The sequence below is a fragment of the Salvelinus sp. IW2-2015 genome, linkage group LG36, assembly GCF_002910315.2.
Source record: "Salvelinus sp. IW2-2015 linkage group LG36, ASM291031v2, whole genome shotgun sequence".
Lineage (NCBI taxonomy): Eukaryota > Metazoa > Chordata > Actinopteri > Salmoniformes > Salmonidae > Salvelinus > Salvelinus sp. IW2-2015.
In genome coordinates, this window is record NC_036875.1 from 18,228,268 (window position 1) to 18,245,346 (window position 17,079).

Sequence of the window (17,079 nt, forward strand, 5' to 3'; positions counted from 1 at the left end):
TTCGGATGAAGAGGAGGAGGAACGCCGTTACAGTGAGTATAAATCAGAAATATATGATGCGCTAAAAAATAGTTTTCTACATTTGTATAGAACTCAAATACCTCCCGTAAATGTGCTGGAAGATTAAGTGTTGATGTCTAATGGACAACTATGGGGGTATATGTTTTATACCCGGCCTGTAGAGTGAAACTGTATACCATAGCCGAAGGAGAAGATTATACAGACCAGACATTAGGAGTGGACTACAGGCTTGAAGACTGGCATGTGTTTCGCAAGGTRGTGTGTCCTGAACTGAGAGTTATCACAAAGAGGTATAGCTTGTTCACGGGCTACGAGGCCAGTTGGGAAGGTGCCCCTGACTCCTCAGGAAGAATATTTCATAGGGTGAAAATACAAAGAAAGAATGGACTTCCATGTGGGTGTGGAATTCTATATCAGCAACGAGAAAATCCGCAACGGCTACATCCGTGATGGTGGACTGACCGGGGATTTTAAGTTGCGTATGCTTATTCCTTTTAAAAGTTGGGATATAATGGAATTGAAATTGTTAGTTAGTGGATTCTCTCTTTGTACAGAGACAAAAATGGCAGTGTATTGTTAAACTAAGGCAGTGCATTATACATATGAATCCAAAGGATGTTGATTCAAGGGAACCCCCAGAAGGATCATCCCCTGAAAAAAACTAAGTACGTGGCTGTTACGTTAACCATGCCCGATACCAAAGGAATGGCTCAACAATAAAAGGGGGTGACCATAACTCCTATGGTTCTTCATTTCAGCATATACCATGGATATTCATATACCATATGAGGACTCCAATATGTCATGGTATCTGCAGGGAGTGGGAATATTTTATCTTTCACATACGCCCATATATTGGGATTCATCCCCAACATGTAGGCTAAATTACCACTTGTCCTTATAGCTCCCTCATCCTCCCCGGAGATTTGCACACGTTTCTGAATCGGGATGTAGTTCAATACTTTTTTCATTTGGTTCAGGGGTAGGAGCCCGTTCAACTCAAAGATGATCCTCTCTACAGTTCTATAGAATCCTTTTTTAAGCTTTATAGGTTTAGGGTGTTCAGATGTCCTTTAAAAATAAAAATCACGATCCTTATCCTTGATATTATACCAACTATGTGGGTATGTAATCTTGCTGAGACCTACTTTCCAGGCCTCTGATAACTCTATAGGCTTTGGAAAATTGGTTGTATAATTCAAACTTTTGTTATTCCTATATACAGTATATCTGCAGACGCATTACTGGGGAGAATCAGGTAAAATCCACTGTRCTCCATGATGCACTCCAGTGTACACTCGAATGGAGCTGTTTTTTTTATCATGCATGAGGGTTTAAGTTAACCCACACTGCCTTCACCATCTCTTCCTCTAATACCCACCTGTTGAACTTTTGTGGCCAGTTTTTCCAATGGACCAGCACCCATTTTTTACCCTTTTCTCTCTTTTGATCCAGAATCTCCTCCACGTGAAAGACTTTGTCTTTACCCATCTTTACCTTCTGGAGTTCCTTCTCATAAAAGGAACCCTCTATAAGCTCCCCATCATAACCTTTTAACTTGTAGACCGGAGGTATACGTGGTAGACATTTAGTAACTGTGAACAGCTCATCGCTGTAACCTTGCTCATATTTTTTGTCGAAAACACCCATCTTACGGCGAAGGTGGAACAAATCATACAGATTTTTAAAGACTTGAAAAGAGTTTTCAGAAGAGACCTCGGAGGGTTTTATACGTATACTCTTATGRTAGCTGTAGTTATAACCCTTTACTAAATCTTGAACTATATCCACATATCTATTTGTGTTGTGAGCTGTAAAGTATTTCTACATCCTCTCCTTCAAAGTCCTGTTAAAGTGTTCAACAACTGAAGCTTTCAAATCCAAACCTGTAGCAAAATGTATGATATTGTGCTTCTTCATGAGTTTCTGAAAAGTATTATTAAAAAATTCTGTACCGCTATCAGTCTGCACTTTCTTGGGTGCTCCTCCTTCCTCCAAGATAGAGTCAAAGGCCCAGGTCACCTCTTGCCCCGCTTTTATTTTTTAAGACCCTTACAAATGCTATTTTAGAGAAAATATCTATAACCGTTAGCATGTAGCGATTTCCATCATTTTTATCTGCAAGGGCCTGCATGTCACATAGATCTGCCTGAAACTGGGACAAGGGATGAGTAGAAAAAAACTATATTTGGAAATTGAGTAAGCATCCTGCTCTGCTAGCCATTCATTCACTTGAGCATCGCCTAACCTGCTCTAGACCACTGCGCCACCCGGGAGGCCTGGGCTATATGTTTTGATTATTAATACATTCTAAGGCTGCAAGATGCGACTAATGATGATTTGAAAAAGGTTGCATGAAAGGCATGTGTTTTTTGCACAAACTGTACACACTTCCTCAGTCTCTCATTCACAATTTGACAAGCACTTGATAATGCCTCGAAATTCCCGACTGCATCACCTTTGTGTGGACATAATGCCCCCTAAAACAATCCATGCCTTTTGCGGCCAGTGGCCGTTGTGCCATTGGGCTAAATATGATAATTATAATTCTTCTCCCAGCTGGATGCACCACTCACTCACATGGCTCTGTCACGTGATCATGTCTTTCTCACAGGCTACAAGTAAAGACAGACACATCTGGGACGCAACTGCGCGCGTCCTTATCCAATTCGGAGGCGCATATGGAAGATATTAGAATAACTGTCCACATTTACTTTCCGTSAGCCAACAAGATGAGTAAGCCTAACGAACAGCAAAAACACTAGCCTATGTCAATCTACTATCTCCCATAGTACAAAAGTTATTCTATTCTGTGCAAGAAATAAATATTCCAAACACAGTCTGGGACAGTTGTGGGATGCGATAGATCCCAAATCAATACAATCACTAGCATCAAAAAAACAGTTTTAAGCAACAGATGAGAATGTTTAGATTAAAATGTTGTTAAATTAGCAGGAAAACACAGATTCTCAAAAGTGACCATAAATGTGATTATGCATGTAATGCTTTTATTATAAAAGAGCGTTTTTATGGTGAAAATGATCTTCTCCAAACTCTGTGTATAGTATGCCAGTTAGTATGCCAGTGGCTTTATGTGCCAAGCTTATAGAGACAAACCCCAAGTGACTTGCAGCTGTAATTGCTGCAAAAGGTGGCTCTACAGAGTATTGACTTTGGGGGGGTGAATAGTTATGCACGCTCAAGTTCAGTTTTTTTGTCTTATTTCTTGTTTGTTTCACAAGGAAAAAATATTTTGCATCTTCAAAGTGATAGGCATGTTGTGTAAATCAAATGATACAAACCCCCCAAAAAATCTATTTTAATTCCAGGTTGTAAGTCAGCAAAATAGGAAGAATGCCAAGGGGGTGAATACTTTCGCAAGCCGCTGTATATAATACTTGCACACCCACACATAGATGTACAGTTGAAGTCGGAAGTTTACATACACTTAGGTTGAAGTCATTAAAACTCCTTTTTCAGCCACTCCACAAATTTCTTGTTAACAAACTATAGTTTTGGCAAGTCGGTTAGGACATCTACTTTGTGTATGACACAAGTCATTTTTCCAATAATTGTTTACAGACAGATTATTTCACTTATAATTCACTGTATCACAATTCCAGTGGGTCAGAAGTTTACATACACTAAGTTGACTGTGCCTTTAAACAGCTTGGAAAATTCCAGAAAATTATGTCATGGCTTTAGAAGCTTCTGATAGGCTAGTTGACATAATTTGAGTCAATTGGAGGTGTACCTGTGGATGTCTTTCAAGGCCTACCTTCAAACTCAGTGCCTCTTTGCTTGACATCATGGGAAAATCAAGAGAAATCAGCCAAGACCTCAGACAAAAAAATTGTAGACCTCCACAAATCTGGTTCATCCTTGGGAGCAATTTCCAAACGCCTTTTGTTATTTTTTGTGTGAAGATGCAGTCTTGTTTTGCTTGAAATGGGAACATTTGTGATAGGCCTACTTTTATTTATGATTAGGCTGCATATTTATTTTTACCTCATGTTTAATGTGTCTGCATTGAAAATGTACAATAAATATTGTTGAAATGTTATTGAAATGTAGTACTTTGTTTATTAGCTATACATATACAAGAACTACATATGCCCCCAAATCATAGTGCATGTTTGACATTTTAATGGTTTGGACCTTTGGGGGGAGAAAATGTTAGTCACTGGACCTCTTTGAATTCAAATTGGTCTAAAGGGTCTGGGAAATAAAGTTATAGACAAGTTATAGATTGGCGTGTATCCACTTTTGGTAAAGGTACGGGACTTGACTTACCCCTAACCAATAAAATGACAAACGCTTTTGAGATTTCCTCCATCCCGGTAATACATTTTGAAACAAATCCCATGCCCTGTTAAATAGAACCAATGAAATGTTGAACATGTAGAGACTTGTTAACTAAACTTAGGGCTACAATTTATTGTACTCCCGATGGAGTTTTCATTGATATCCCAAATTATGAAGTTCTAAACCGATTCGTGAGTAGACAAAATTGAACCACTCCCCGAGAAGGAGTCGGAAACTGTCTATCCTGTCTCAGGTGCCAGACCTGTTATATACAAAGCACTCCATCTACAGTGGACTGATAGACAGTGATCTACAGTGGACTGATAGACAATGCCAGACCAGTTATAATGCATGTTGATCCCAGAAAGTTTTTATTCCCATCTGAATTGGCCAATGTATTTCATACATTTGACGCATTACATGTTAATTTAAAAATAATAGACGTTCTTGGCGCACGGATCCCTTTAAAGGGATCATTTTCGTAAACAACCGCTGAATTGCAGAGCGCCAAATTCAAAAATAATTACTAAAAATATTTATTTTCATGAAATCACAAGTGAAATATACCAAAACACAGCTTAGCTTGTTGTTAATCCACCTATCGTGTCAGATTTTGAAAATATGCTTTACAGCGAAAGCAATCCAAGCGTTTGTGAGTTTATCGATCACTAGACAAAACATTACGAACAGCTAGCAGCAATATAGATTGGTCACGAAAGCCAGAAAAGCAAATAAAATTAATCGCTTACCTTTGATGATCTTCGGATGTTTGCACTCACGAGACTCCCAGTTACACAATAAATGTTCCTTTTGTTCGATAAAGATTATTTTTATATCAAAAAACCTCCATTTGTTTGGCGCGTTATGTTCAGTATCCCACAGCCTTAGGCATGTCATCAAGGGTTGACGAAAATTCCAAATAGTATCCGTAAAGTTCGTAGAAACTTGAACATGATTTGATAAATCTCGTTCATTTTTCAGAATAAAAGCTTGAAACTATGTCTAAAGACTGTTCACACCCTGAGGAAGCCATAGGAAAAGGAATCTGGTTGATATCCCTTTAAATGGACGAAAGGCATGCAATGGAACAGTGATTTTTCAAAATAAGAGTCACTTCCGGGTTGGATTTCCTCAGGTTTTCGCCTGCAAAATCAGTTCTGTTATACTCACAGACAATATTTTGACAGTTTTGGAAACTTTAGAGTGTTTTCTATCCTACTCTGTCAATTATATGCATATTCTAGCATCTGGACCTGAGAAATAGGCCATTTACATTGGGAACGTTATTTTTCCAAACATAAAAATTCTGCCTCCTGGCGTCAAGAAGTTAATAAGTTTGAAGCAGAAAGTGAATATCCAACAGAAATTGGTAATAAATATAACATTGTTAGGGTAGACTAAAATGAAAACAATGCCTTCCAATACGGAGAAAGTTATCATGCTTGTTTTGTTTTTAAACCTTACAATAGGGGTAAAAGCAGAGCATTGTTTGAGAGTGATCCGTGAGTATTAGCAGTAGTGATTGGGAGATTTGTTAAACAGGTTTAATATTTTGACTAGTTGATGTCACAGGGACAGTCAGTACAGAACATATGTCAATGTCACAGGTCAAAATGATAAGACTACAAGAAAGGGGCTCTGGGATTGTTTACTTTAGAAGTTGCCTATTCCGGTTAACGGGACACTGTGTCTCAAGTATGATTCTGGAAACTCATGGTTTTATCAAGGCTTCCTGCCCAAGATGCAGTAAGATCGATTAAGATTAATCAATTTTTGGACTGATTAAAATGTAGCATAGTTAAAACTAAGTACATGTTTATTTCATTCTTCCAGGACTGATGGAATATTTGCTACAAAGTTTTTTTGACATGTTTACCAATGATTCTGTATCCTGGGGCAGGTGCCTTTGGAGAGAAGTTATTGAGACTGTGTACTTTACAGTATAAAGGTACCCCGATCCGGTTGTTATGGGAGCTCCCAAATTAAGTAAGGCCATTTTGTTTGTTTTTACCCTACGTTTTACCACACACGCCAGCACCCACACATAACCCACCTGTTATTAATATTTATTCGTGGTGTTAATACCGTGTTTGATTTATTGTGTACGGGTCTTTTTATTTAGATTTTAGTGGGTTTAGGGTTGCACCTTAAAGGGCACAGAAATTACATTTTCTGAAGTATCTATTGTCCGAGTTTTGGTTGCACACGTAAATTCTCTTGATAACCCAATGTAAACCTGGTACACAAAATGTTTGGAATGTTTGAAATGTCTTTGAATAATGAGTCTGAGGTACAAGGAAAGAAAAGGGAAAGAAACGCTCACTTAATGGGGTTGAATGACCTCTGACCTCTGTTCTGACTTTCTTGTGAGCCCTGATCACCCTCACTAGAAAGGATAGAGATATTGGGTGAGATTTAAATGTAATATGTAAACACTGATAATTAGGAAGAAGTTTATAATTTATCAATAGTCATATTGTGATTTGGACCACAAGAAAGAGAGAGAGAGCGCTGCCCCTGAATGAGGGAAACCTGTCTCTCGTCTATTTTACTATTACCTTATGGGATACAATTATTTCCTTTTGGAGTCATCAAGAGTTGTAATTCTAATTTAATGTGTTATTCCAATTCGTAAATTTTTTATTTAACCTGCACTGTTGTGTTTTTGGGACCTATGAATCACGATGTGAGTCATGTGTCCAAAGGGGGAATTACCAGTCCCCTGGGGCCCTTTGGTAAATATGCAAATTGATTTTGTTCACATGCCTGCCTGTAAAAGGAAAAAATAAATGTAGGGGATTTTTGGAGAAAAAAAATCTTTTTTTCCCCCGGGTCAAACACTTTCTTACAAATAGCTAGTAATGTCTCTGTACTACAGAATGTAGCAGATTGTTGGGTTTGTGGATTGTTACCAGATAGTGGTGAGACTATGCCATGTGAACCAGGTAATCTTATAGACAGAGAGCTCGATTGAGTAAAGGATAAGGTGTTTTATATGAAGAAGTTTGTTGTTTTGTTTTTGTCTTGCTTCAATACAAATCTCAGTAGATTGTGTCTGATGGATGGTCGGGATTTCTCCCTAGGGATTAGCCCTCTAACTCCCTGACCCTGTAACTCTGTGGTGAGATCGCCAAGATGATAGGGGAGTATAAGCCAATTTGCAAAAATGGTTTCAACTGTGTGTTGTTATTCTTTTTGACATTTGTCTTAGACATTTGTATTAAGAATTTTGGTATAAGTAATAATTTGTCATACAGTGAATAGTTTGTCTGGATTTCCTTAATCAGAAATGCCCTAAACTAAACTGTTGTTCTGGTCTGTCCGCTCTCGAGGTAATTGCGAAGGTGACAACCGATGGTATCTACAGTAGATGCATAGAAGGGATAATTTGTCCGAGAACATTTTGAGCATCACCCCTTCTAACCGGCTGAAGTGATGGTGACAATGGCGTTCAATATGGTCCTTCATCACTTCTACCTGAAACCTGAGTCCGAGCCAGCAACCTGTGCACAGCATCCAGTCGAAGCTATCAACTGCCTTTTATCTCATGCCTTTTCTCTCAGGAGTGCAACATGGGTCCACGTGGAGTGAGCATGCTGTTGTACTGGTCTGAAAATGGACAAGACACAATGGACGGTAAAGGATGGTGGTGGCTCAGGTGAGAGATTCGTCTGCTTGGTTTAAATCAGAATTATTCCCCAGATATTGAAAGCGGGACATTATCAAGGGCCATCCACTTCGAACATTTGCCATTGGGAGGACAAACTGAAACACTATCCAAGGAAGAAAATGAAGAAACGCCAGAAGAATGAGTGCCGGGATGGAGGGGGGTGGTCAACTGTGCCTGTAATTAATTTAGGCTTGTCCAAAATGGTTTATTTGGGGTATCAGGTTGATTGTGGAGGTCTGCATACTGCAACATTTATAATAATTTAGACAAAAAATGCATTGTACATGCCACTCGCGACAAAAGCTCCAGCTGAAATGTCATTGACAGAATCCATAAATTAAATTGTGTAATGAAGCATATGTGTAACTGTTTAGATTGTACATCCCAGAATGAAGGGTTTGAAAGGATGAAGTATCTGGTTTTATGTGTTGATTTCACTTACTTTAGTAGAAGTATAGAACCTTTTGATAGAAGCTATAATCTAATGCATACCTTAAAATGTAACGCTAACGTTTATATAAGAGGAGAGAATGTGAAGGAAATGTTGATGTTTGTGCTTTTCTAATAACCAATTTGACTGGGTTCATACAAGTGACTGATTGATCCCTATCAGTATAAGCAATTTGTCAGTACGCCCAGAACATTGTTTTGAGAACCGAAAAGGATATATCAGTTTCAAGGTCTTAGCTTGGAGAGAAGAAGCCTCGTGAGGTATTGGTCGGTCACATACATGAACCAAACGTCAATGATGAATTCAAATATTTAATCATGTAAATCATGCAAATATAACTTGTCTGCAAAAGCAGTATATAAGAGAACAGGACTTCTCCGACAGAGCTCCTGACAGACGTGTACTACTCGGTGCATTACGTTTGTTGGAACCTCTCCAGCTTGCTGATAATAAAGTATGATCATTTAAGTTTGACTTGGAGTCCCTGGTGGTAATTTCCACAACACTCCTTATGGAATTGTCATGTTTGGCTTGACAATGACAATGGAGTAGGCAAAGCCACAAACAGATCTGGGACTAGGCTAATATCAGAGAGGTCTGGCTGCTACATCCTTCAATGACAGCCTATGATGTCATCATCTCCACATAGGGAAACTCTTTGTCTGGACCTACAGGGAGAACACAGCAACAGGTGAGGTGACAAGTCTATAACTTCTTAGATATCCAGATCTACAAAAACACAGTAGAATCCGTCATTATATTCATGTTAGAAGACTGAGAAAGGATGCTTAGTAATTAAGTTACTGTACACACTTCAGGGTGAATCTTTACTTCCACTTACAGTACCAGTCAAAAGTTTGGACATTCAAGGGTTTTTCTTTATGTTGTACTGTTTTCTACATTGTACAATAATAGTGAAGACATCAACACTATGAAATAACATATGGAATCATGTAGTAACCAAAAAAAGTGTTAAACAAATCAAAATATATTTTATATTTGAGTTTCTTCAAAGTAGTCACCCTTTGCCTTGATGACAGCTTTGCACACTTTTGGCAATCTCTCAACCAGCTTCATGAGGTAGTCACATGGAATGCATTTCAATTAACAGGTGTGCCTTGGTCATTTGTAGAATTTATTTCCTTAATGCATTTGAGGCAATCAGTAGGGTTTTGACAAGGTAGGGTATAAAGAAGATTGCCCTATTTGGTAAAAGACCAAGTCCATATTATGGCAAGAATAGGTCAAATAAGCAAAGAGAAACGACAGTCCATCATTACTTTAAGACATGAAGGTCAGTCAATCTGGAAAATGTCAAGGACTTTGAGTTTCTTCAAGTGCAGTCACAAAAACCATCAAGCACTATGATGAAACAGGCTCTCAYGAGGACTACTACAGGAAAGGAAGACCCAGAGTTACCTCTGCTGCAGAGGATAAGTTCATTAGAGTTAACTGCACCTCAGATTGCAGCCCAAAGAAATGCTTCACAGAATTCAAGTAACAGACACATCTCAACATCAACTTTTCAGAGGAGACTGTGTGAATCAAGCCTTCATGGTCGAATTTCTGCAAAGAAACCACTACTAAAGGACACCAATAATAAGAAGAGACTTGCTTGGGACAAGAAACACGAGCAATGGACATTAGACTGGTGGAAATCTGTCCTTTGATCTGATGAGTCTACATTTGAGATGTTTGGTTCCAACCGCAGTGTCTTTGTGAGATGCAGAGTGGACGGAACGGATGATGAACGGATGACCTCCGCATGTGTGGTTCCCACCGTGAAGCATGGAGGAGGAGGTGTGATGGTGACACTGTCTGTGTTTTATTTAGAATTCAAGGCACACTTAACCAGCATGGCTACCACAGCGATACGCCATCTCATCTGTGGGATTAGTGAGACTATAATTCGTTTTTCAACAGGACAATGACCCAACACACCTCCAGGCTGTTTTGACCAAGAAGGAGAGTGATGGAGCGTTGCATCAGATGACCTGGCCTCCACAACCACCGACCTCAACCCAATTGAGATGGTTTGGGATGAGTTGGACCGCAGAGCGAAGGAAAAGCAGCCAACAAGTGCTCATCAAATTTGGGAACTCCTTCAAGACTGTTGGAAAAGCATTCCAGGTAAAGCTGGTTGAGAGAATGGCAAGAGTGTGCAAAGCTGTCATCAAGGCATAGGGTGGCTACTTTGAAAAATCTCAAATGTATTTTGATTTGTTTAACACTTTTTTGGTTACTACATGATTCCATATATGTTATTTCATAGTTTTGATGTCTCACTATTATTATGAAATGTAGAAAATAGTAAAAATAAAGAAAAAAAAACTGGAATGAGTAGATGTGTCCAAACTTTTGACTGGTACTGTAAGTTGAATTTTCACTTAGTCATGCATTACTGTCAATGGGAAACTAAGTGAAACGTTGAGGTAAACAAACAGCCCCCATGGTTTAACAACACCCCCCACTCTACCCAATTTTCCAGTTACACACTAATATGTATATAAGGGGCTGTTTGAAAGGGGGTCATTCTTTACAGGTAACATACCACATCTTCTGTCTGAAATGGGTATAAGTGAACATTTGAGGTAAGTGGGAATTACGATTCACCCCTAAAAGATAGAGGATACTTGCCATGCAGTTTCCTGTTTCCTCTGTGCTGCTGATGCTCCACAGTCATGTGACGTCTCCAGACGGGGTTCCGGTGTAGAAGGATGATTCCAGACACCGTCTCTCCACTGAGCAGCGAGATCGGCCCGTCCAGCATGAACAGAGTCTGCTTCTAGTGGGTTGGCCTGATGGAGGGAAGAGGGAGAGGCTGATATCGCATTGGCTGTACTGATTGTGAAAGCTGCTAGGGCCCAGTGTCTACCTCCACTACTTACTCAGAGTAGGGCCCAGTGTCTAACTCCAATGTGGTTTTGTCTCTCTCCAGGCTCTGGAACTGAACTCTGAACCAGGAAGTGAACCCGTGGAATGTCCCGGCCTTTTCCACGATGAAGGTAAACTGGCCCCTCAGCTTCTAGACAGGAAACACGTTGACTTACATGTATGTGTGTGTGAATTACATGTTATTATATTGTTTTACACCATGGCATTGTTGAATACTCCTTTCTGATTGGCTTGAAGGCATTCTAGAGTGTGCGTTATTTTCCTATAGCGCACAGTATATTTGCACGGTAGAATTCAATGCCTATAGTTCATTTTTACACGTTTTGTTTGAGCTGCTTTTGACAGCAAAAGTCGAATTGAAAACAGTATTGGTATTGTTGAATTCTATTTTCATAATAGCAAGCTAGGTCTGATGGTTTGGTTAGCTAAACTAGCAAGTCTGTTTGTTTGGTTACAACAGCAACTACTGTAGCCATCTAGTAAACTTGCTAGCTACTTCAGTGAGTGTTGAACACATTATCCTGTCAAATTAACACATTTCTAGTGGCAAATGTATTAAATTATAGCCATGGTATAAAAAGGATAATCAACTCGGGGCTCCATACGTTCTCTGGAAAATAATGCAACTCAGTGGAAGTTCAGTTCCACTCTGCTAGTGCGTCGTGGAACATACCTTCCACTTCGTTCATTATTTTCCAGAGAACGCTTAACCCCTTGTTGATTATGCCTTACATTTACACTGTATATAATCCAGTACCAGATCTGTGAGAACCAGACGTACTGTACCTCTAGATCTGTAACATGCAGCGTGAGCATGTCCAGAGTGATGACATCACAGGGGGTGGCCGGGCAGTCTTCAGGCTGTAGGAGGTGGCTGAACCTGGGCCTGGAGAAGAACTCTGACTGGGCCAGGGATCTGGAGGGTGGGGGCAGTCACATTAACTAGCCACTCAAAGCCACTCAATATTGTTCAATGACAGACTTACCCGATTGGTTTGGTTGTTTAATTTGCACTGTAAAGACTGGAGCATAGCTGACACAGCAATTTTAAGTTTGTTGTTCCACTTTACCATAGATGTTACGCTTACCACTTCACACCAAACTACACCCTCACCACCGAGAGACAGCTTGCCAGAAACAGATTAAGCCTAGTCCTGGACTAAAAAGCAAGTGCTTCTTAGTTCAGGATTTGTACAGGCTTCATCTATATCTGGGAAACTGACCCCAAAAGTATTGTAGTTAAAACTTACTGTCCATAGTGTTGTCCCTACTGTAGTTGCATCACTGTGACATCACACCTGACAGACAGTCTCACTACTGAAACCCTCCACATTGGGTTTCATACACTCCTGGTTTACACTTGACAAACACCTCAGGACAACTCATGTCATTTAAAATAAATGACAAAACAGGCAAAAGCGTCATGAAAAACAAACTAAGAATACTTATATAACAACTACAGCTCCATTAACTGATCACATCAGGGATTACATTTAGAGAACGCAAATGGACATGGTCAGTGAGACCCATAGAAATAGAATCATCATAATACAATAATAATGAAATAGAATCACCATGGTCAGAGGCTCCAGGTCTGTTCTAGTGATTCTATTTCTATGGTGTGACCACTGGGGCTGAACCCCAGCTTTGGATCTTTCTGGAGGGCAGTGAAGTCCAGTCCGTAGGACTGCTCCCAGAAGCCCATCCTCTCTGTGTAGTAGTCCAGGGCCTGACGGGACCAGGCAGAGAGAGGCCCACATCACCCCCCCCCCCCTCTCAGCCAGCGGTCCTGCGCCTGCAACACTGACTCCACCATGAACTCAAACTAGAGGAGAGGAGAGACAGTTGTTATTTAAACACCTGAGGCAGAACAGGGTCGTATTCACTAGGAAGCAAATGGGCCAGAACAGGGAGGGACTACCTGAATTTATCCCAAAATAAATGCTTGTTTTCATTTTCCATTGCAAAATGCTTTGCTAYGGTGGAGATCAGGAGATGAGAATCAAGTAGGTTCTCAATCACAGAAGTCTTTATGAAACAATGGTGTTAGTGGATTCAGAGGTTAAAACAATAACTCCTAGTCCTAGCAGCATACAGTTCCCTACCAGCAGACAGTTGCCCATCCACTCTGAGATCAGGATGTCTACTGTGCCTGGTAGCTCCAGCTCCTCAGCCCGACCCTGGAAGACTGTCACAACCTCCTCACAGCCGTTCTGCCTCACCAGGGTCTCGGTGTGTTCTGCTATGGAGCTGGCCTCCAATGCATACACCTACAGAACAACACAACACAGGACTTAATACACTTACAGAACAGAMGTTTCATACACCTACAGCACAAACGCATGGTGTTTGAATGTACATTGTTCCCTAGATGGAGATATATGCATTGTAATATGAAGGCTCAAAATAAAAGTTGACTGCTATCTGGCACTAAACATGAATTTAATAAAATATCTTAGACTTTTATCTGCGATATGAATAGTTACTGATTATAATAATATATATATATATTATCTTGGTATCCTTACAGCTTTGGGCTGGGCCAGGCGGGCACAGAAGAGGCTGATGACTCCGGTGCCACAGCCCAGGTCCATAACCACCTTCCCCGTGAGGGGGGCGCTGTTGGTCAGAATCACCTGGCGGTACGCCTCCGTCCTCGCTCGGTCACTCAGCATCTCCAGTTGAAGCCTCTGGGTCAGCAGAAACACAGACAACAATATTAACACATGTTGCATAGGCTACCTCCCAAATGGCACCCGTTTCCCTATATAGTGTACATTAGGGAATAGGGTGCCATTTGGGATAAATCTGGGCCCTGGTCAAAAGTAGTAAAATATATATTTAAAAGGATGCCATTTGGGATGCAAATAATATCACTGTGTAGAAATTAATGTATTGTTAATTAGGAAGAGAGAGAGACAAGAAGCCAAACCAGTGTTCCATAGCTGCCAAAGTACTCTTCATCCTGCCAGGGGTCCTGAGGTGTCCTCTGAGGTGTCCTCCTCCACACCTTGTTTTAGGTAACTGTCCTCCACATCTTGTTTCAGGTAACTAGATGGAACGTTGCCACAGAGGCCTCCTAACTCCGCCCACCACCAGTCAGCTGACGTCTTGGTGTGAACCAGTAACCTGTCTCCAGCTCTGAAACTCAGCTGTGGTCAGAGATAAACATACACACATAGACAAACAGCTGGGGTCAGAGACAGACATACACATACTGTAGACATACAGCTGGGGTCGGAGACAGACATACACATACTGTAGACATACAGCTGGGGTCAGTGACAGACATACACATACTGTAGACATACAGCTGGGGTCGGAGACAGACATACACATACTGTAGACATACAGCTGGGGTCGGAGACAGACATACACATACTGTAGACATACAGCTGGGTCGGAGACAGACATACACATACTGTAGACATACAGCTGGGGTCGGAGACAGACATACACATACTGTAGACATACATCGGGGTCGGAGACAGACATACACATACTGTAGACATACAGCTGGGGTCAGAGACAGACATACACATACTGTAGACATACAGCTGGGGTCAGAGACAGACATACACCATACTGTAGACATACAGCTGGGTCAGAGACAGACAATACAAATACTGTAGACATACAGCTGGGGTCGGAGACAGACATACACATACTGTAGACATACAGCGGGGTCAGAGACAGACATTACACATACTGTAGACATACAGCTGGGGTCAGAGACAGACATACACATACTGTAGACATACAGCTGGGGTCAGAGACAGACATAAAGTATAGGTGTAGAAAAGGCACATGGAGTTGGTGGAATAATCCTTTAATTCATGGCCACTTACTCAGCTGGGCCAGGGGCGCTTTAATTAGGTCAGGTGGCAATGACGGACAGATCTCATTTATAGTTATTACCGCGGAGCGCGGCTTGGAGCGCATGCTTCAAACATATTGTGTAATGTGAATTGTCAATGATCACGGCCCTACGGCTCCTCATAGGCCAATTATGCAATCGATATGGTTAATATGTAATTTAAATTAATTACATGTACACATGAAGACAATTGAAAGGGTGAAATGAGAAAGGTCATTGTTTGCTAACTGATCGACTTTGATATCAAACTAATGGGGATTATAGGTTGAATAACCATTCACTGTTTGTATTCTTTCATGATTTATGAAAAATAGTTACGAGCCTAAATGATTCACGGATGATTACTATTGACTTAATGAACTGGATTGTTGAATTCCCTAATTATGTTTATCATGAATRCTTGTTATGATTTGATCTTTGTGATTATGAATTTGATTGGATACATGTTATTTTGTTTCCTTTGTTATGCAGCACAGACTACTCAGTAAATATACCACTTTATGGTTAAAGGAATTCCTGCCTCAGTCTCATCCATTCCTCTGTCACCTGACACGTGACCACCTGTTCACCTTCACTGTCAGTCATCCTACATGTCCAGCTACCCACACAGATTCCACTAATCTTTCAATAGGTGTCAGGGACAGACATAGACAAACAGTATAGACATACACTACCATTCAAAAGTTTGGGGTCACTTAGAAATGTCCTTGTTTTTGAAAAAAAAAAGCACMTTTTTTTGTCCATTAAAATAACATAAAATTGATCAGAAATACAGTGTAGACATTGTTAATGTTGTAAATGACAATTGTAGCTGGAAACGGCTGATTTWAAAAAAAATKGAATATCTACATAGGCATACAGAAGTCCATTATCAGCAACAATCAGCAATCTGGGCCTCCCACTCCTCTTTCTATTCTGGTTAGGGCCAGTTTGTGCTGTTCTGTGAAGGGAGTAGTACACAGCATTGCACGAGATCTTCAGTTTCTTGGCAATTTCTCACATGGAATAGCCTTCATTTCTCAGAACAAGAATAGACTGAAGAGTTACAGAAGGAAGTCTTTGTTTCTGGCAATTTTGAGGCTGTAATTGAACACACAAATTCTGATGCTCCAGATACTCAACTAGTCTAAAGAAGGCCAATTGTATTGCTTCTTTAATGAGAACAACAGTTTTCAGCTGTGCTAACATAATTGCAAAAGGATTTTCTAATGATCAATTAGCCTTTAAAAATGATAAACTTGGATTAGCTAACACAATCTGCCATTGGAACACAGGAGTGATGGTTGCTGATAATGGGCCTCTGTACACCTATGTAGATATTCCATTAAAAAAATCTGCCGTTTCAAGCTACAATAGTAATTTACAACATTAACAATGTCTACACTGTATTTCTGATCAATTAGATGTTATTTTGATGGACAAAAAATGTGCATTTCTTCAAAAACAAGGAAATTTCAAAGTGACCATACAGTTGTAAGAAAAAGTATGTGAACCCTTTGGAATTACCTGGATTTCTGCATAAATTGGTCATAAAATTTGATATGATTTTCATCTAAGTCACAACAACAGACAAACGGTGTGCTTAAACTTATATCACACAAATGATTGTATTTTTCTTGTCTATATTGAATACATAATTTAAACATTCACAGTGTAGGCTGGAAAAGGTATGTGAACCCCTAGGCTAATAACTTCTCCAAAAGCTAATTGGAGTCAGGAGTCAGCTAACCTGGATCAATGAGTCAATCTCGTCTCCAGTCAATGAGACGAGATTGGAGATGTTGATTAGAGCTGCCCTGCCCTATTAAAAACACATAAAATTTGAGTTTGTTATTCACAAGAAGCATTTCCTGATGTGAA

General features: G+C 40.1%; 1 protein-coding gene across 1 annotated transcript; it reads right to left on the reverse strand.

Moving 5' to 3' along the window:
- Nucleotides 1-11,021: 11,021 nt before the first annotated feature.
- On the reverse strand, nucleotides 11,022-15,284 carry prmt2 (protein arginine methyltransferase 2). The gene is given in 9 exon segments (XM_070437528.1): nucleotides 11,022-11,245; nucleotides 11,336-11,472; nucleotides 12,129-12,258; nucleotides 12,983-13,167; nucleotides 13,448-13,612; nucleotides 13,871-14,032; nucleotides 14,275-14,320; nucleotides 14,322-14,494; nucleotides 15,261-15,284. Coding segments are annotated over 9 exon segments (1,218 nt in total). The 3' UTR covers nucleotides 11,022-11,049.
- Between the last annotated feature and the right edge of the window lie 1,795 nt (nucleotides 15,285-17,079).